General features: G+C 39.8%; 1 protein-coding gene across 1 annotated transcript in view; it reads right to left on the reverse strand.

The window, feature by feature from the left end:
- Positions 1-20111: 20111 nt before the first annotated feature.
- kz (putative ATP-dependent RNA helicase kurz) overlaps positions 20112-21589 on the reverse strand; it is a 222505-nt gene continuing 221027 nt past the window's right edge. Inside the window, exon 21 of the mRNA XM_045732921.2 lies at positions 20112-20405. Coding sequence (XP_045588877.2) covers positions 20299-20405 — 107 coding nt within the window. The 3' untranslated portion in view covers positions 20112-20298. The remainder of the gene's footprint in view (positions 20406-21589) is intronic.

Below are 21589 nucleotides of genomic sequence, written 5' to 3' on the forward strand. Positions count from 1 at the left end.
CAATCGAGGGACCCCACCTCCACAATGTTACGCGGCAATTGGTTCCACAAATGAACAACCCTGTTACTGAACCAGTATTTACCCAAGTCTTTCCTAAATCTAAACTTATCCAATTTATACCCATTGTTTCGTGTTCTGTCTTGTGTTGATACTTTTAATACCCTATTAATATTCCCTTTGTTATGTCCATTCACCCACTTGTAAACCTCTATCATGTCACCCCTAACTCTTCGCCTTTCCAGTGAATGCAACTTAAGCTTTGTTAATCTTTCTTTATATGAAAGATTTCTAATTTAGGGAATTAACTTAGTCATCCTACGCTGGACACGTTCGAGTGAATTTATATCCATTCTATAATATGGCGACCAAAACTAAACTGCAAAATCTAAATGGGGCCTAACTAGAGCAAGATATAGCTTGAGAACCACACCAGGTGTCTTGTTACTAACGCTGCGATTAATAAATCCAAGTGTCCGATTTGCCTTATTACGAACATTTATGCATTGATCCTTTTGGCCCATATGAGGCAGCTCCTATTTAGCTCCTGAAGTCTAAGAAATAAAATTAACGAATTAAATGCTCTTGTCTGCACAGAAAAAATAGATATTATTGCACTTACCGAAACGTGGATGAATGTAGAAAATAGAGAACTATTAGCTGAATATCAAATATATGGATTTAAACTATTTCACACAGATAGATATATTAGACGAGGAGGTGGAGTAGCCATATATGTTAGGGACAATTTGAAATGTAGTCTCAAAGAGGGAATCAAAACAGAGCCACACACAGAAACTATTTGGATTGAATTAAACGAAAAAGCTAATAATATTATAATAGGAGTAATATATAGGCCACCAAATTTAGACAGAATGGAAGCAAAGCATCTATGGGATGAAATATCTAGAGCATCTAGATCTAACAGTATTTATGTCATGGGTGACTTTAATTTTAGCGGAATAAACTGGTTGAACAAAACAGGGAATAGTGAAGCAGAAGATTTTCTAGAATTAATTGACGATTGCTTTCTTACGCAACACATTAAGGAACCAACACGGGAAAATAATATTTTAGATTTAGTGTTAACTAACAGGGAAACGCAAATTAATGACATCGAAATAGGGAGTGAGCTAGGGAGCAGTGATCACAAAGAAATCAGATTTAGCATAGAATGGAATAGACCAGTAGGAGAAAATTCTGTTAAAGTGCCAGATTTTCGAAAAGCTGATTTTAATAGCCTAAGAATTTTTTTGGGTCAAATTGATTGGAAAGGCTTGGGTATGGGGTGTGGGCCGGTCTTGGAGCGAGACATGAACCCAGCGATAGGTGACTTAAATGGGGATTTCGATGTGGATTCAATATATAACTTATTTAAGAATATTCTAAACAAAGCACAGGAACGTAGTATACCATACAAATTGAATAGATCGTATACTAATGACCCAAAGTCATTTGAAGAATAAAATTCTTTGCCTATAAGAACCTTACCTATAAGGTTCTTCAAATTCTTTGATAACAAAGAATTTGAAGAACCTTATAGGTAAAAAGAGAGCTTGGTACAAAAGGATTAAAAATGGGGAGGTCACTTTAGAACAGGAATTCGTACAACTGGTTAGAAATGTTAAAAAAGAGATAAGGAAAGCAAAAAGAAACTATGAAGTTCGCATAGCAGGGCAAGCAAAGACAAATCCTAAAGGGTTTTTTCAGTTATATCGTACTAAGACTAGGGAAAGGATAGGTCCATTAAAAACTGAGACAGGTCAAATAACAGATAGTGATGAAGAGATGAGTAGTATTTTTAATAAATATTTTGTATCTGTATTTACTAAAGAGGAACTTAACAATATGCCTTCAGCCGAACAAGTCTATGTGGGTGGGGACGAGGACAGGTTGACGAGTTTAGCAGTTACCAGGGAGGATGTTCTTAAACAAATAGTAAAACTCAAACCAAACAAATCCCCAGGGCCGGATGAAGTGTTTGCTAGGGTGCTTAAAGAATGCAAAGAGGAGCTTTGTGACCCACTGTCAACCATATTTAATAAATCAATAGAGTCAGGCAGAGTGCCAGAGTTTTGGAAAGTTGCTAATGTGATACCAGTTTTTAAGAAAGGAGATAGATCACTTGCGTCTAACTATCGACCAATTACCCTAACGTCTATTGTGGGAAAGTTACTCGAATCTATAATAGCAAATAAAATTCGTCTTCATCTTGAAAAACATAAATTAATAATTGAGTCGCAACATGGTTTTATAAATGGCCGTTCATGTTTAACAAATTTGTTATCTTTTTATTCTAGCATTGTTGAGGCAGTTGATAGTGGTAAGGATTGCGATGTTGTATACCTTGACTTTAGCAAAGCTTTTGATACAGTGCCACATGAAAGACTGATTAAAAAAATAGAGTCTCATGGTATTGGGGGTGCTATATTAAGCTGGATTAGGGCATGGCTATACCAAAGGAAACAGAGAGTTAGTATAAATGGAATCAAGTCAGAGTGGGAAAATGTTGTAAGTGGAGTGCCTCAAGGCTCTGTCCTGGGACCTCTGTTGTTTATAATATATATAAATGATTTAGATTCAGGTTTGAGTAGCAACATTTGCAAATTTGCCGATGATACGAAAATCGGTAGGGAAATTAATTCGGAGGAGGACTCACTATCACTTCAAGTTGATCTAGATAGGGTTTTGAAATGGTCAAAGGATTGGCAGATGCAGTTTAATGCTGATAAATGTAAAGTTCTGAGGTTAGGTAATGATGATAGAGTTACAAGATACGAGCTAGATGGTGTTGTGATTGCGAAGTCGGATTGCGAAAGGGATCTGGGAGTTATGATTAGTAAGAATTTAAAACAAAAGGATCAATGCATAAATGTTCGTAATAAGGCAAATCGGACACTTGGATTTATTAATCGCAGCGTTAGTAACAAGACACCTGGTGTGGTTCTCAAGCTATATCTTGCTCTAGTTAGGCCCCATTTAGATTATGCAGTTCAGTTTTGGTCGCCATATTATAGAATGGATATAAATTCACTTGAACGTGTCCAGCGTAGGATGACTAAGTTAATTCCCCAAATTAGAAATCTTTCATATGAAGAAAGATTAACAAAGCTTAAGTTGCATTCACTGGAAAGGCGAAGAGTTAGGGGTGACATGATAGAGGTTTACAAGTGGATGAATGGACATAACCGGGGGGATATTAATAGGGTATTAAAAGTATCAACACAGGACAGAACACGAAACAATGGATATAAATTGGATAAGTTTAGATTTAGGAAAGACTTGGGTAAATACTGGTTCAGTAACAGGGTTGTTGATTTGTGGAACCAATTGCCGCGTAACATTGTGGAGGTGGGGTCCCTCGATTGTTTCAAGCACGGGTTGGACAAGTATATGAGTGGGATTGGGTGGTTATAGAATAGGAGCTACCTCGTATGGGCCAATAGGCCTTCTGCAGTTACCTTTGTTCTTATGTTCTTCTTATGTTCTTATGTTTTGTTTTAAATTCTTGCTAATCATAACTCCCAGATCCCTTTCGCAATTCGACTTCGCAATCTCAACAAAATCTAGCTCGTATCTTGTAACCCTATCATCATTACCTAACCTCAGAACTTTACATTTATCAGCATTAAACTGCATCTGCCAATCCTTCGACCATTTCAAAATCCTATCTAGATCAACTTGAAGTGATAGTGAGTCCTCCTCCGAATTAATTTCCCTACCGATTTTCGTATCATCGGCAAATTTGCAAATGTTCCTACTCAAACCCGAATCCAAATCATTTATATATATTATAAACAACAGAGTTCCCAGGACAGAGCCCTGAGGCACCCCACTTTCAACATTTTCCCACTCTAACTTGACTCCATTTATACTAACTCTCTGTTTCCTTTGGTATAGCCATGCCTTAATCCAGTTTAATATAGCACCCCCAATACCATGAGCCTCTAACTTTTTAATCAGTCTTTCATGTGGCACTGTATCAAAAGCTTTGCTAAAGTCAAGGTACACAACATCGCAATCCTTATCACTATCAACTGCCTCAACAATGCTAGAATAAAAAGATAACAAATTTGTTAAACATGAACGGCCATTTATAAAACCATGTTGCGACTCAATTATTAATTTATGTTTTTCAAGATGAAGACGAATTTTATTTGCTATTATAGATTCGAGTAACTTTCCCACAATAGACATTAGGCTAATTGGTCGATAGTTAGACGCAAGTGATCTATCTCCTTTCTTAAAAACTGGTATCACATTAGCAACTTTCCAAAACTCTGGCACTCTGCCTGACTCTATTGATTTATTTAATATGGTTGACAGTGGGTCACAAAGCTCCTCTTTGCATTCTTTAAGCACCCTGGCAAACACTTCATCCGGCCCTGGGGATTTGTTTGGTTTGAGTTTTACTATTTGTTTAAGAACATCCTCCCTGGTAACTGTTAAACTCGTCAACCTGTCCTCGTCCCCACCCACATAGACTTGTTCGGCTGAAGGCATATTGTTAAGTTCCTCTTTAGTAAATACAGATACAAAATATTTATTAAAAATACTACTCATCTCTTCATCACTATCTGATATTTGACCTGTCTCAGTTTTTAATGGACCTATCCTTTCCCTAGTCTTAGTACGATATAACTGAAAAAACCCTTTAGGATTTGTCTTTGCTTGCCCTGCTATGCGAACTTCATAGTTTCTTTTTGCTTTCCTTATCTCTTTTTTAACATTTCTAACTAGTTGTACGAATTCCTGTTCTAAAGTGACCTCCCCCTTTTTAATCCTTTTGTACCAAGCTCTCTTTTTACCTATAAGGTTCTTCAAATTCTTTGTTTTCCACTTTGGGTCATTTGTATTCGATCTATTCAATTTGTATGGTATACTACGTTCCTGTGCTTTGTTTAGAATATTCTTAAATAAGTTATATATTGAATCCACATCGATATCCCCTTTTACGTCACCTATCGCTGGGTTCATGTCTCGCTCCAAGACCGGCCCCCACCCCATACCCAAGACTTTCCAATCAATTTGACCCAAAAAATTTCTAAGGCTATTAAAATCAGCTTTTCGAAAATCTGGCACTTTAACAGAATTTTCTCCTACAGGTCTATTCCATTCTATGCTAAATACCTAAGCAAAAGTAAAGGAAGTACCTAAGCAAACATTAGTTGTGGGAGATTCCCAGATAAGGTATTTGGATAGAACGTTTTGTGCTAGAGATAGGGGGAACAGGTTAAGGGTTTGCTATCCCGGAGCTGGCATCGGTGATATTATAAACAACATGAATGATATTATGGCTGGTAATGGGAACAATCCCATTATTTGCATTAGCGTGGGAGGAAATGATGTTGGTCGAGTCAGGAGTGAGGAACTGATTCAGAGGTATAAAACAGCCATAGAGTTAGTTAGGAGCAAGGGAGGAATCCCGATCATATGTGGCATTCTTCCAAGAAAGGGAGTGGGAAATGAATGGATATCGAGGGCACTTGGTGTCAATTGCCGGCTGGAAAGATATTGCAAATCAAATGCAATATCTTTCATAGACAACTGGGAACACTTCTATGGAAGAAATGAAATGTATGCTCGTGATGGGGTGCATCTATCGAGAGCTGGGGTTGTTGCTGTTGCGAACTCGCTAGAAGAAGTGGTTAGAGGTGTTTGTTTGGGTTTAAACTGTTAGTAGATAGAGGTATGGGAATTGATTTGGAGGAAGGAGGTAATAAAAGTATGTGTTTGTGGGAGAAAGGAATTGGCAAAACGATCAGGGAAAGAGAAGGTCCGCAAAATAACAATTCACTTAGGGTATATTACACTAACAGTAGAAGTCTAAGAAATAAAATTAACGAATTAAATGCTCTTGTCTGCACAGAAAAAATAGATATTATTGCACTTACCGAAACGTGGATGAATGTAGAAAATAGAGAACTATTAGCTGAATATCAAATATATGGATTTAAACTATTTCACACAGATAGATATATTAGACGAGGAGGTGGAGTAGCCATATATGTTAGGGACAATTTGAAATGTAGTCTCAAAGAGGGAATCAAAACAGAGCCACACACAGAAACTATTTGGATTGAATTAAACGAAAAAGCTAATAATATTATAATAGGAGTAATATATAGGCCACCAAATTTAGACAGAATGGAAGCAAAGCATCTATGGGATGAAATATCTAGAGCATCTAGATCTAACAGTATTTATGTCATGGGTGACTTTAATTTTAGCGGAATAAACTGGTTGAACAAAACAGGGAATAGTGAAGCAGAAGATTTTCTAGAATTAATTGACGATTGCTTTCTTACGCAACACATTAAGGAACCAACACGGGAAAATAATATTTTAGATTTAGTGTTAACTAACAGGGAAGCGCAAATTAATGACATCGAAATAGGGAGTGAGCTAGGGAGCAGTGATCACAAAGAAATCAGATTTAGCATAGAATGGAATAGACCTGTAGGAGAAAATTCTGTTAAAGTGCCAGATTTTCGAAAAGCTGATTTTAATAGCCTAAGAAATTTTTTGGGTCAAATTGATTGGAAAGGCTTGGGTATGGGGTGTGGGCCGGTCTTGGAGCGAGACATGAACCCAGCGATAGGTGACTTAAATGGGGATTTCGATGTGGATTCAATATATAACTTATTTAAGAATATTCTAAACAAAGCACAGGAACGTAGTATACCATACAAATTGAATAGATCGTATACTAATGACCCAAAGTGGATAACAAAGAATTTGAAGAACCTTATAGGTAAAAAGAGAGCTTGGTACAAAAGGATTAAAAATGGGGAGGTCACTTTAGAACAGGAATTCGTACAACTGGTTAGAAATGTTAAAAAAGAGATAAGGAAAGCAAAAAGAAACTATGAAGTTCGCATAGCAGGGCAAGCAAAGACAAATCCTAAAGGGTTTTTTCAGTTATATCGTACTAAGACTAGGGAAAGGATAGGTCCATTAAAAACTGAGACAGGTCAAATAACAGATAGTGATGAAGAGATGAGTAGTATTTTTAATAAATATTTTGTATCTGTATTTACTAAAGAGGAACTTAACAATATGCCTTCAGCCGAACAAGTCTATGTGGGTGGGGACGAGGACAGGTTGACGAGTTTAGCAGTTACCAGGGAGGATGTTCTTAAACAAATAGTAAAACTCAAACCAAACAAATCCCCAGGGCCGGATGAAGTGTTTGCTAGGGTGCTTAAAGAATGCAAAGAGGAGCTTTGTGACCCACTGTCAACCATATTTAATAAATCAATAGAGTCAGGCAGAGTGCCAGAGTTTTGGAAAGTTGCTAATGTGATACCAGTTTTTAAGAAAGGAGATAGATCACTTGCGTCTAACTATCGACCAATTAGCCTAACGTCTATTGTGGGAAAGTTACTCGAATCTATAATAGCAAATAAAATTCGTCTTCATCTTGAAAAACATAAATTAATAATTGAGTCGCAACATGGTTTTATAAATGGCCGTTCATGTTTAACAAATTTGTTATCTTTTTATTCTAGCATTGTTGAGGCAGTTGATAGTGGTAAGGATTGCGATGTTGTATACCTTGACTTTAGCAAAGCTTTTGATACAGTGCCACATGAAAGACTGATTAAAAAAATAGAGTCTCATGGTATTGGGGGTGCTATATTAAGCTGGATTAGGGCATGGCTATACCAAAGGAAACAGAGAGTTAGTATAAATGGAATCAAGTCAGAGTGGGAAAATGTTGTAAGTGGAGTGCCTCAAGGCTCTGTCCTGGGACCTCTGTTGTTTATAATATATATAAATGATTTAGATTCAGGTTTGAGTAGCAACATTTGCAAATTTGCCGATGATACGAAAATCGGTAGGGAAATTAATTCGGAGGAGGACTCACTATCACTTCAAGTTGATCTAGATAGGGTTTTGAAATGGTCAAAGGATTGGCAGATGCAGTTTAATGCTGATAAATGTAAAGTTCTGAGGTTAGGTAATGATGATAGAGTTACAAGATACGAGCTAGATGGTGTTGTGATTGCGAAGTCGGATTGCGAAAGGGATCTGGGAGTTATGATTAGTAAGAATTTAAAACAAAAGGATCAATGCATAAATGTTCGTAATAAGGCAAATCGGACACTTGGATTTATTAATCGCAGCGTTAGTAACAAGACACCTGGTGTGGTTCTCAAGCTATATCTTGCTCTAGTTAGGCCCCATTTAGATTATGCAGTTCAGTTTTGGTCGCCATATTATAGAATGGATATAAATTCACTTGAACGTGTCCAGCGTAGGATGACTAAGTTAATTCCCCAAATTAGAAATCTTTCATATGAAGAAAGATTAACAAAGCTTAAGTTGCATTCACTGGAAAGGCGAAGAGTTAGGGGTGACATGATAGAGGTTTACAAGTGGATGAATGGACATAACCGGGGGGATATTAATAGGGTATTAAAAGTATCAACACAGGACAGAACACGAAACAATGGATATAAATTGGATAAGTTTAGATTTAGGAAAGACTTGGGTAAATACTGGTTCAGTAACAGGGTTGTTGATTTGTGGAACCAATTGCCGCGTAACATTGTGGAGGTGGGGTCCCTCGATTGTTTCAAGCACGGGTTGGACAAGTATATGAGTGGGATTGGGTGGTTATAGAATAGGAGCTGCCTCGTATGGGCCAATAGGCCTTCTGCAGTTACCTTTGTTCTTATGTTCTTATGTTCTTATGTAAATCTGATTTCTTTGTGATCACTGTTACCTAGCTCACTCCCTATTTCGATGTCATTAATTTGTGTTTCCCTGTTAGTTAACGTTAAATCTAAAATATTATTTTCCCGTGTTGGTTCCTTAATGTGTTGCGTAAGAAAGCAATCGTCAATTAATTCTAGAAAATCTTCTGCTTCACTATTCCCTGTTTTGTTCAACCAGTTTATTCCACTAAAATTAAAGTCACCCATGACGTAAATACTGTTAGATCTAGATGCCCTAGATATTTCATCCCATAGATGCTTTGCTTCCATTCTGTCTAAATTTGGTGGCCTATATATAACTCCTATTATAATATTTGCTTTTACGTATAATTCTATCCAAATAGTTTCTGTGTGTGGCTCAGTTTTGATTCCCTCTTTGAGACTACATTTCAAATTGTCCCTAACATATATGGGTACTCCCCCTCCTCGTCTAATATATCTGTGTGAAATAGTTTAAATCCATTTATTTGATATTCAGCTAATAGTTCTCTATTTTCTACATTCATCCACGTTTCAGTAAGTGCAATAACATCATTTTTTTCTGTGCAGACAAGAGCATTTAATTCGTTAATTTTATTTCTTAGACTTCTACTGTTAGTGTAATATACCCTAAGTGAATTGTTATTTTGAGGCCCTTCTCTTTCCCTGATCATTTTGCCAATTCCTTTCTCCCACAAACACATACTTTTATTATCTCCTTCCTCCAAATCAATTCCCATACCTCTATCAGCTAACAGTTTAAACCCAAACAAACACCTCTAACCACTTCTTCCAACGAGTTCGCAACAGCAACAACCCCAGCTCTCGATAGATGCACCCCATCACGAGCATACATTCCATTTCTTCCATAGAAGTGTTCCCAGTTGTCTATGAAAGATATTGCATTTGATTTGCAATATCTTTCCAGCCGGCAATTGACACCAAGTGCCCTCGATATCCATTCATTTCCTACTCCCTTTCTTGGAAGAATGCCACATATGATCGGGATAAGGATTGCGATGTTGTGTACCTTGACTTTAGCAAAGCTTTTGATACAGTGCCACATGAAAGACTGATTAAAAAGTTAGTCTCATGGTATTGGGGGTGCTATATTAAGCTGGATTAGGGCATGGCTATACCAAAGGAAACAGAGTTAGTATAAATGGAGTTAAGTCAGAGTGGGAAAATGTTGTAAGTGGGGTGCCTCAGGGCTCTGTCCTGGGACCTCTGTTGTTTATAATATATATAAATGATTTAGATTCAGGTTTGAGTAGCAACATTTGCAAATTTGCCGATGATACGAAAATCGGTAGGGAAATTAATTCGGAGGAGGACTCACTATCACTTCAAGTTGATCTAGATAGGGTTTTGAAATGGTCGAAGGATTGGCAGATGCAGTTTAATGCTGATAAATGTAAAGTTCTGAGGTTAGGTAATGATGATAGGGTTACAAGATACGAGCTAGATGGTGTTGAGATTGCGAAGTCGAATTGCGAAAGGGATCTGGGAGTTATGATTAGTAAGAATTTAAAACAAAAGGATCAATGCATAAATGTTCGTAAAAAGGCAAATCGGACACTTGGATTTATTAATCGCAGCGTTAGTAACAAGACACCTGGTGTGGTTCTCAAGCTATATCTTGCTCTAGTTAGGCCCCATTTAGATTATGCAGTTCAGTTTTGGTCGCCATATTATAGAATGGATATAAATTCACTTGAACGTGTCCAGCGTAGGATGACTAGAACATAAGAACATAAGAACATAAGAACAAAGGTAACTGCAGAAGGCCTATTGGCCCATACGAGGCAGCTCCTATTCTATAACCACCCAATCCCACTCATATACTTGTCCAACCCGTGCTTGAAACAATCGAGGGACCCCACCTCCACAATGTTACGCGGCAATTGGTTCCACAAATCAACAACCCTGTTACTGAACCAGTATTTACCCAAGTCTTTCCTAAATCTAAACTTATCCAATTTATATCCATTGTTTCGTGTTCTGTCCTGTGTTGATACTTTTAATACCCTATTAATATCCCCCCGGTTATGTCCATTCATCCACTTGTAAACCTCTATCATGTCACCCCTAACTCTTCGCCTTTCCAGTGAATGCAACTTAAGCTTTGTTAATCTTTCTTCATATGAAAGATTTCTAATTTGGGGAATTAACTTAGTCATCCTACGCTGGACACGTTCAAGTGAATTTATATCCATTCTATAATATGGCGACCAAAACTGAACTGCATAATCTAAATGGGGCCTAACTAGAGCAAGATATAGCTTGAGAACCACACCAGGTGTCTTGTTACTAACGCTGCGATTAATAAATCCAAGTGTCCGATTTGCCTTATTACGAACATTTATGCATTGATCCTTTTGTTTTAAATTCTTTCTAATCATAACTCCCAGATCCCTTTCGCAATCCGACTTCGCAATCACAACACCATCTAGCTCGTATCTTGTAACTCTATCATCATTACCTAACCTCAGAACTTTACATTTATCAGCATTAAACTGCATCTGCCAATCCTTTGACCATTTCAAAACCCTATCTAGATCAACTTGAAGTGATAGTGACTAAGTTAATTCCCCAAATTAGAAATCTTTCATATGAAGAAAGATTAACAAAGCTTAAGTTGCATTCACTGGAAAGGCGAAGAGTTAGGGGTGACATGATAGAGGTTTACAAGTGGGTGAATGGACATAACAAAGGGGATATTAATAGGGTATTAAAAGTATCAACACAAGACAGAACACGAAACAATGGGTATAAATTGCATAAGTTTAGATTTAGGAAAGACTTGGGTAAATACTGGTTCAGTAACAGGGTTGTTGATTTGTGGAACCAATTGCCACGTAGCATTGTGGAGGTGGGGTCCCTCGATTGTTTCAAGCATGGGTTGGACATGTATATGAGTGGGATTGGGTGGTTATAAATAGGAGCTGCCTCGTATGGGCCAATAGGCCTTCTGCGGTTGCCTTTGTTCTTATGTTCTTATGATTCCTCCCTTGCTCCTAATTAATTCAATGGCTGTCCTGAATCTCTGTATTAGTTCCTCACTCCTAACTCGTCCTACATCATTACCCCCTGCACTAATACAAATAATGGGTTTGTTTCCATTTCCTGTCATAATATCATTCATGTTTCCAACAATATCACCAATTCCAGCTCCCGGATAGCACACCCTTAATCTGTTCCCCCTATCTCTGGCACAAAACGTTCTGTCTAAATACCTCATCTGGGAATCTCCCACAACCAAAATTCGCTTCGATTCTCCCTTTTCCTTTCAAGCAGTTTGAGGGACCTGCGCTTGAAAGCTCCTCGTTACTTTGTCTGACACGAGTTAGAAGTATTGCGATTAGGTGGTCGGAGGAAAACAACGGAAACGAGTGGTTTCGATCCGGTAAGGAACATCAAAATGGTCCCGAAATTCAACGAGAAGGAAGTTTCGAAGTTCTTCGCAGCCTTCGAGAAAGTTGCTGCCTCTTTGGAGTGGCCAAAGGAGAATTGGGCCATCATGATACAGTCCGTCTTGACTGGGAAGGCCCAAATCGTTGTCCCTTGATGACTCCTGTGATTATGACAAGTTGAAGAAGGTAGTGCTCATGGCTTACCAGTTGGTGCCTGAGGCTTACAGGCAGAAATTCAGAAACCTGAAAAAGACCTCGGATCACACGTTCACCGAGTTTGCGACCATCAAGGAACGGCTTTTCCAGGAGTGGTGTGCCTCTCGGAAGGTGAGGACGAAAGAAGAACTCGAACAGCTCGTTTTGTTGGAGGATTTTAAGGAATGTCTGTCTGGAGATCTGAAGACATACCTAGAAGAGCAACAGGTAGAGACCTTACGTGCAACAAATGTAACTGCAGAAGGCCTATTGGCCCATACGAGGCAGCTCCCATTCTATAACCACCCAATCCCACTCATATACTTGTCCAACCCGCGCTTGAAACAATCGAGGGACACCACCTCCACCACGTTACGCGGCAATTGGTTCCACAAATCAACAACTCTGTTACTGAACCAGTATTTACCAAAGTTGAATAGGACACTGGGATTTATTAATCGAAGCGTTAGTAACAAGACACCTGGTGTGGTTCTTAAGCTATATCTTGCTCTGGTTAGGCCCCATTTAGATTATGCAGTTCAGTTTTGGTCGCCGTATTATATAATGGATATAAATTCACTTGAACGTGTCCAACGTAGCATGACTAAGTTAATTCCCCAAATTAGAAATCTTTCATATGAAGAAAGATTAACAAAGCTTAAGTTGCATTCACTGGAAAGGCGAAGAGTTAGGGGTGACATGATAGAGATTTACAAGTGGGTAAATGGACATAACAGGGGGGGATATTAGTAGGGTATTAAAAATATAATTACAAGACAGAACACGAAACAATGGGTATAAATTGGATAAGTTTAGATTTAGGAAAGACTTGGGTAAATACTGGTTCAGTAACAGGGTTGTTGATTTGTGGAACCAATTGCCGCATAACGTGGTGGAGGTGGGGTCCCTCGATTGTTTCAAGCGCGGGTTGGACAAGTATATGAGTGGGATTGGGTGGTTATAGATAGGAGCTGTCTCGTATGGGCTAATAGGCCTTCTCTAGTTACCTTTGTTCTTATGTTCTTATGCGAGCCCTAGGCAGGAGCCTCGTGTGATCCCGCTGATCACTCTCCTCACTAAGCACCACAGTGGCTAGTCTCCTCCACCAGCCAGCCCCAGATAAGGCGATTCCCAATACTGCCACGCCACAGGCAGGCTAATACTCTCAACAGAGTTCATCCGGGGGTGACACAGCTTCTTCAAAGCAGACTGGTGAAGAGACCTTGGCTGCCTTGGGTAGACTGATCCATCGTCCAATACAGCAGTCCCAGGTCGACTCTGCAATCAGATACGTCATTAATACTGGGACGCTTTAGGGAACCTCACTTACAGGCTTAGACACAAACGTGTACCTCTTCATTCCATAGATGGCATTGCTGTCTAAGCGCCACCTCACCAGAGGTCAGCAGCGGCTATGTTACGCGCTGATTAAGACGGGAATCCAGCACCTGTGGCCAGTATAGCCCGTCCTCACTAGATGGCGCCGGACTAGAGGAAGAAAGGTGGCACAGAATCCTTACAGCATGTGAAGAAGTCTCTGACACTAATGCCCCCTTCACACTGGATGAGCTCAATCGGGCTAAGAAAAACTCCAAGGATACATCCCCTGGAGCCGACAAAATAACCTATAAAATGATTAGAAACCTCGGCCCAGAGGGAGACGCTGCATACCTAAGGTTAATTAATTTAGCCTGGACTTCTCAAGCCAGACCTTCTGCTTGGAATAGAGCAGACATAGTGCCGATCCCAAAACCCAAAGATCCAGCTAATCCCATGCCCATCTCTCTCCAAAGCTGTGCAACCAAGACGGCTGACAGAATGGCACTCAACAGACTGGAGTGGAAAATGCCTAAACTGCACCATGATATGTATGCCTATAGAAGAGGGGTTGGCACAGTGGAATGTATTACAACTCTGTTAGCCCACTTGAATGACAGACCAGGAATGTTGATATTCCTGGACCTCGAAAAAGCCTTTGAACTGGCTAGCGCCCCAGCTATTCTCTGCTGCCTCATTGACAAAGAGGTCAGAGGCAACCTGCTCTCCTGGACCAAAAACTGTCTCATAAACAGAGAAGCAAGAGTAAAACTTCATGGCACAGTCTCTGAGTACAAAAGACATGAAAATGGTACACCGCAAGGAGGTATTCTTAGCCCTCTTCTCTTCAACTGTTTAATGGAAAGAATAATGAGGTTGAAACTCCCACATCACTGCAGGCTGCTAAACTACGTGGACGACTTTGTCATCATCATAAAAGGAAGGGATGCGGCGCGCCTTGCACCCAAATGCTTAGACTGCATCAGTAAAGAGGCAAAACAGATTGGGATCAAACTCAACCCCTCAAAGTCAAAGGCCATGCCCATAAAAATAGCGAAACCCAACATCCAACTCACAGTACAGGGTCAACCAATAGAATGGGTCGACACCTATCAGTATCTAGGAATCATCCTGGACACACACATGAATTTTAATGCTGAGGTCACATACTTGAGAGAGCGAACTGCGGCCCGGACGGCAATCCTCAGGTCGCTAACCTCCCTTTCTGGAGGAGCCAATCTGCAAGTCCTTCGCACATACTATGTACAGGCAGTCAGATCAGTGATCGATTATGCCGCACCTGCACTCACAAATCTATCACACCAACAGTGGAAAAAGCTTGAAGTTGCCCAAAACAATGCTATGAGAGCTGCACTGGGAGCCCCCATGTGGACCAGGCTTGAAACTCTTAGACTGGAGACGGGTTTGCCCTCTCTACAAGAAAGAATATCACAAAGGACAGCTACAATTATCAGTAAGATAATTATTTCTTCTGATCCAATCCCAGTACGGCAGGCTTTGGTGGTTGGACTAGGCCAAAACAATGGAAACTCTTGGGTTGCAAGAGCAGGAAAAGTCCTAAACAGACTACATTTAAAAAACATGATTCTTGATAGAGAGGGTGATCATCCACACCCAAATTACACTCCTTCCGCGCCGTGGGAAGAGCCTACTTTCAAAATAGTAATAGAAAGTCTCCCAATGAAAAAGGCTGCCTATGATCCAACAATCCTAAAGCGCATAATAGAAGAGCAAATGTATAGCATAGCAGTAGCAGGAGCCACCCACATCTTCACAGACGGATCGGTGGACACAGAAAATGAGAGTGCTGGCGCTGCTCTTTGCACGACCAGCGTTCAGGCATATTGGAGACTGGGAGGACTAGTATCATCAACCCAAACTGAGCTGTTCGCCATACAACAGGCATTCGCATATGTGATTGCACAAAACACTCAAAATGCAATCATACACACAGACTCAAAAGCTGCACTTCAAATACTAGGATAAAAACAGTGGAAAGATAATGTGGAAATAATTACCACCATTTTGTATCAAGGAGCAGTCGCTAAAGGCAAAGGCCTCAACATAACTTTAAACTGGATCCCATCCCATATTGGAATCCCATTAAATGAAAAAGCTGATGAAATTGCTAAATTGGCAACTCGTCATCCAGTGATACATAAAACAATTCAACCCAGCCTAGAGAACATAAAAAACATCATCACCAAAAAACTCTCACATCTCAACAAAGCCTACCTGCACCAGAGAATAGCTGAAGGTTCGCCATCTGCAACATGGTATCTTCAGGCAACCAAATTAGAAAGGTTAAATATCCCAAAAGGAATCCACAGGGAAATAGCAGTTAGGTTATATAGACTACGTCTAGGTTACAGATGCAACTGGGAGATTGCTGAACCCCGACAGAGAGAGTGCATCTTCTGCCAAACTGTCACAGAAAAGCCATTACTTCACTATCTTCTGGAATGTGAAGCAACCAATGACCTTAGAAGAGCTTTAAGAGTTCCTGAATCATGCAGTGGCCACCCTGAAGCCATCAACACAGCCACTCTCCTGGTCAACAAAGGTGTCCAGCAGCTGGACACCCTCATAAAGACTGTGAAGCAGTATCCTCCCACACGATAACAGCTTGATGGTTAAATGCAACCTCAGAACACTGGGGGAAAAAAAAAAAAAAAAATTGTACCACTTACGGGCTATTCATGCCCGTGCCACCTCTTGGGTGGCTTAATCTTTATCAATCAATCATCTGGCGTCGTCCATTTGGAGGGGGGTAGTAAATAAATAGTAGTAGATAGTAGAATATCTAGAATATACTAGAATAGTAGATAGTAGTAGATAGTAGCAGCAAATAGTAGAACCCACTAGGAAGGAGAACACGCTGGACCTCATTTTCACTAATAATGATGAATTGATCAGGAACATAATGATTACAAATACCTGTTACTCAGATCACAACTTAATTGAAGTTATGACAACCATGGGGAGTAGACCTTCAAAACCAGTCTAGATTCCCGGTGGAGGAGATTTCAGCAAATTCAACTTCAATAATAAACAGATAAACTGGGAGCAAATAAACCAGGACTTCACAGAAATAAACTGGGAAGAACAGCTAGAAAATGCAAACCTGAACCAGTGCCTGGAAAAAATAAGCTCAGTAGCACTAAAAATATGTTCAAACCGCATACCTCTAAGAAAAAAGAGGAAGAGATGCAGATTGGAACGGGAATGTCGTTCCCTATATAGGCGAAGAAAACGAATCGCGGAACAACTTGAGAGTCGCACCCTATCTCAAGAACGACGAAGAAGGTTAGGTAGAGAAATAGAAACAATTGAACGGAAGCTACAAGAATCATACAAAGCCCAGGAGAGGCAAAGAGAGCAAAAGGCCATCAGTGAAATAAGAAGAAATCCGAAATATTTTTTCTCCTATGCAAAATCAAGATCAAAAACCACATCTAGTATCGGGCCCCTGCGAAAGGGAGATGGAACTTTCACCGATGACAACAAAGAAATGACCGAGCTACTGAGGACGCAGTACGACTCTGTTTTCAGCGAGCCATTAAACACACTAAAGATTGATAACCCAAATGAATTTTTCATGGATACGATACCAACATCAAATCATATATCAGACGTCACCCTATCCTCACTGGATTTTGAAGAAGCCATAAACAGTATGCCTATGCACTCTGCACCAGGCCCGGATTCTTGGAACTCCATATTCATAAAGAACTGTAAAAAAACACTATTGCAGGCCCTCCACATTCTGTGGAGACAAAGCCTAGATACTGGCGTTATTCCTGATATACTAAAAACAGCAGAGATAGCACCACTTCATAAAGGAGGAAATAAGGCAGAGGCAAAAAATTACAGACCGATAGCGCTAACATCGCACATCATAAAAATTTTTGAGAGAGTGCTAAGAAGTAAAATCACAAAATACATGGAATCACAGCAACTCCATAACCCCGGACAACATGGTTTCAGAACAGGGCGCTCTTGCCTGTCGCAGTTGCTGGACCACTATGATATGGCATTAGATGCTATGGAAGACAAACATAACGCGGATGTAATTTACACAGATTTCGCAAAAGCTTTTGATAAATGTGACCATGGTGTTATTGCACATAAAATGCGTTCAAAAGGAATTACCGGAAAAATAGGCAGATGGATCTACAATTTCCTGACCAACAGAACCCAATGTGTAATAGTCAACAAAATAAAATCCAGGCCATCAACCGTGAAGAGCTCAGTCCCCCAGGGTACTGTGCTTGCTCCAGTACTTTTTCTCATCCTCATTTCGGACATAGACAAGAACACAACCTATAGCACTGTATCATCCTTTGCAGATGACACTAGGATCTTCATGAGAGTAGGCAACATAGAGGACACGGCGAACCTCCAGTCAGATGTAGATCAGGTCTTTCTATGGGCTACAGAAAATAATATGGTGTTTAACGAAGATAAGTTCCAGCTCATGCGCTATGGAAAAAATGAAAATATAAAAACGGAAACCACGTACAAAACTCAGGCAAATCATAACATAGAACGAAAAGGCAATGTAAAGGATCTGGGTGTGCTCATGTCGGAAGACCTTACCCTTAAAGAACACAATAAAGTAGCCGTCACAACTGCAAGAAAAATGACAGGTTGGATAACAAGAACTTTTCACACTAGAGATGCTATACCGATGATGATACTTTTCAAAACGCTTGTACTCTCAAGAGTGGAGTACTGCTGCACAATGACAGCACCTTTCAAAGCTGGAGAAATTACTGACCTGGAGAGCGTGCAGAGATCCTTTACTGCTAGAATCCACTCAGTAAAACATCTAAACTATTGGGACCGACTAAAGAGCCTAAAACTGTACTCCCTTGAGCGCAGGCGGGAGAGGTACATAATAATTTACACGTGGAAAATATTAGAGGGGCTGGTCCCAAACCTGCACACAGAAATAATACCACATGAGACCAGAAGACATGGCAGGATGTGCAGAATACCCCCGTTGAAAAACAGAGGTGCAACTGGTACTCAGAGAGAACTCTATCAACATCAGAGGTCCGAGACTGTTCAACACGCTTCCACTACACATAAGGGGCATAACTGGCCGACCCCTCACAGTGTTCAAGAGAGAACTGGATAAGCACATCCAAAGGATACCTGATCAACCAGGCTGTGACTCGTACATCAGGCTGCGAGCAGCCGCGTCCAACAGCCTGGTTGATCAGTTCGGCAACCAGGAGGCCTGGTCGACGACCGGGCCGCGGGGACGCTAAGCCCCGGAAGCACCTCAAGGTAAGGTTATGTCCAGACCAAGTGAGATGGCCCGGAAAGTGGAGTTGGAGATTCTGTTGGACGACATATTCGACCTCGAGACACAAAAGAAGGTCACCACCAAAGACACCTTACAAGCAGAACTTATTGCAGAAGGAGAAAAGAAGGAAAGATAGACAACGTTGGTCTCCTTTAGGGCATTCTGCTTGGTATCTGGAGAGTTTTTCAAGAGTAGATTGGCCGTTTTTATTATAAAACCGAAAAAATTTCATTCACAGTTTCAAATGTAGATATGATAGAGTCCAGTAGGCTCAGGAATCTGTACACCAGTTGATTGACAGTTGAGAGGCGGGACCAAAGAGCCAGAGCTCAACCCCCGCAAGCATAACTAGGCGAGTACAACTAGGTGAATACACAGACATTCCCACTGGTTCTTCCTTTGAACTAGAAGGTTCAAAGATATGCCACAAGACTAGTAACGGTGCTGAGGGGTACGAGCTACGAGGAGAGATTACGGGGACTGAACCTCACGTTGCTGGAGGAAAGAAGAGTTAGGGGAAACACGATCACCACAGTCAAGATTTTCAGAGGAATTGATAGAGTAGATAAAAACAGTTTATTTTACACAGGTGGTACATGCACAAAGGAACACAGGTGGAAACTGAGTACCTAGATGAGCCATAGAGACATTAGAAAGAACTTTTTTATTGTCAGAGCAGTTAACAAATTGAACACATTAGGCAGTGATGTGGAGACTGACGCCATACACAGTTTCAAATGTAATTATGATAGAGCCCAGTAGGCTCAGGAATGAGTACACCAGTTGATTGATGGTTAAGAGGCGGGACCAAAGAGCCGAAGCGCAACCCCCACAAGCACAACTAGGCAAGTACAACTAGGTGAGAACACACTCACCCTCCTCTTCCTGCCACATTAGATACCCACTCCATGTAAACATTGGTCTTGTGAGGGGTAAAGTTTTGCCACAAGCAACCAATGTAATAGCTGCCTGTTTACCTAGTAGCAAGCTTTATATATTCAATAAATATAAATAACAGATTTGGTCCAAATTTTTGTGAAATCCGCTTTTTTGAGGTACAGATTTTCTTAGTACCATTGTTCAGCAAAATATTTGATTTCACATAATTTGTTTTGTAGCTATTCTGCTGAAGAAAGGAATAAGCAAAACAAATTTAAACAATAAATATCATTAAATATTATTTACAAGAAACATGATTTGACAAGAAATTAATAATCAGTACTATAATAAAGTCATATAGAAATTAGTTTTGAACATAATGAAAGTAAGAGTGCCAACAGTTTTATTTAACAATTTATGAATAAAAAAGTCTTTTATAAATTACACATAAAATCACTTTTCAACTCCAGTCTGTTTCTGGACACTGAACAAGTGGTGGCCATATTCTAATGACTTCTCCTCTAATGTCTTCATTTTGTAGCCACTGCAAGTATTCACGCAGCAAAACTGTTGAAAGAAAAACCAGTAGGTTTGCATGTTAAGATATATAACTAATACACAACAATAAGAAATTCAATTCCAAGGTCATTAAATAAATAACTAAATGCTATTCCTTCTGGGAATTGTATAACAATTTTAAATCAAAGATTTAATTATAACAATAATTAAATCAAATCCAAAGGTTCTAAGAATATTATATTACTGTAAATAATAATAATAATAGGATAAAACACCCACACTTGTGTATTTGTGAAATTTATGTAAGGAATTTACACCAAATTGGTGTAAATTTCTTACATAAATTTTACAAATACACAAGTGTTTTTTTATCCTATGTTATTATGTCTGTGAGAACATTACCATTACTACTACTACTAATAATAATAATAATTAATTCAACTGAGCTCTAGGACACTTGAACCACTGACCCCACGCGTGTGAGGCAGAAGCTCTATTCACTCAGCTATGAGTAGTCTTGATAAGGAAAGATTCCAGAAGCAACTACTGCTGCTATGCTGGAATTTTCAACTTTCCCTGACTACTACATCCAGGTACAATCCTCCTCTCAGGATTAGTGATCCATGCCCACGTCATATAATTTGTCATCCACACTTCCATGGAAATAAACATTTCATTCACCTGGGCTCTAGGAGACTCGAATCACGGACCCCACGGTTGAATGAAACAGTAAACATTTGCAATAGAATAGCAGATAGTAATTTTAACTAAATAAACAGAAGGAATAATTTTTGTTTTGTTTGTTTTAATTTTTCACTTGTTAAATATCAGCAGTTTTACAAGTTCAGTCATTAATCCCCAAGCTGCTCTGGATTACTTGGCCTTCAACACCCACAGGCGGAAAAAAAATATATATATACATTTCATCTTATAAAAGTGTTCATTTGTGTTCCCTGATCACGGGAAAAATAATCATAAAATTATTAGTTGCATATTTTGGCCGCAATAGGGCGGGGAAGCCTGGGGAAAAAACCAGCGTTGAATGTAATGAAACACCATTTTCTGGGTGAGACCCGGAGGCTCCCCGGAGCTTTACCAGGCTGATATGCTAATGTCAGACTTTGGCATCAGTCATGTGTATGGAGTTCTAGGGCCTACCGGGGACCACGGCCAGAACCTGGCCCCTCTCAGAGAGGCAAGGGAAGCAATGGCCTATAGAAACCCCCGTGTGG

The sequence above is a fragment of the Procambarus clarkii genome, chromosome 4 (genome assembly GCF_040958095.1).
Source record: "Procambarus clarkii isolate CNS0578487 chromosome 4, FALCON_Pclarkii_2.0, whole genome shotgun sequence".
Lineage (NCBI taxonomy): Eukaryota > Metazoa > Arthropoda > Malacostraca > Decapoda > Cambaridae > Procambarus > Procambarus clarkii.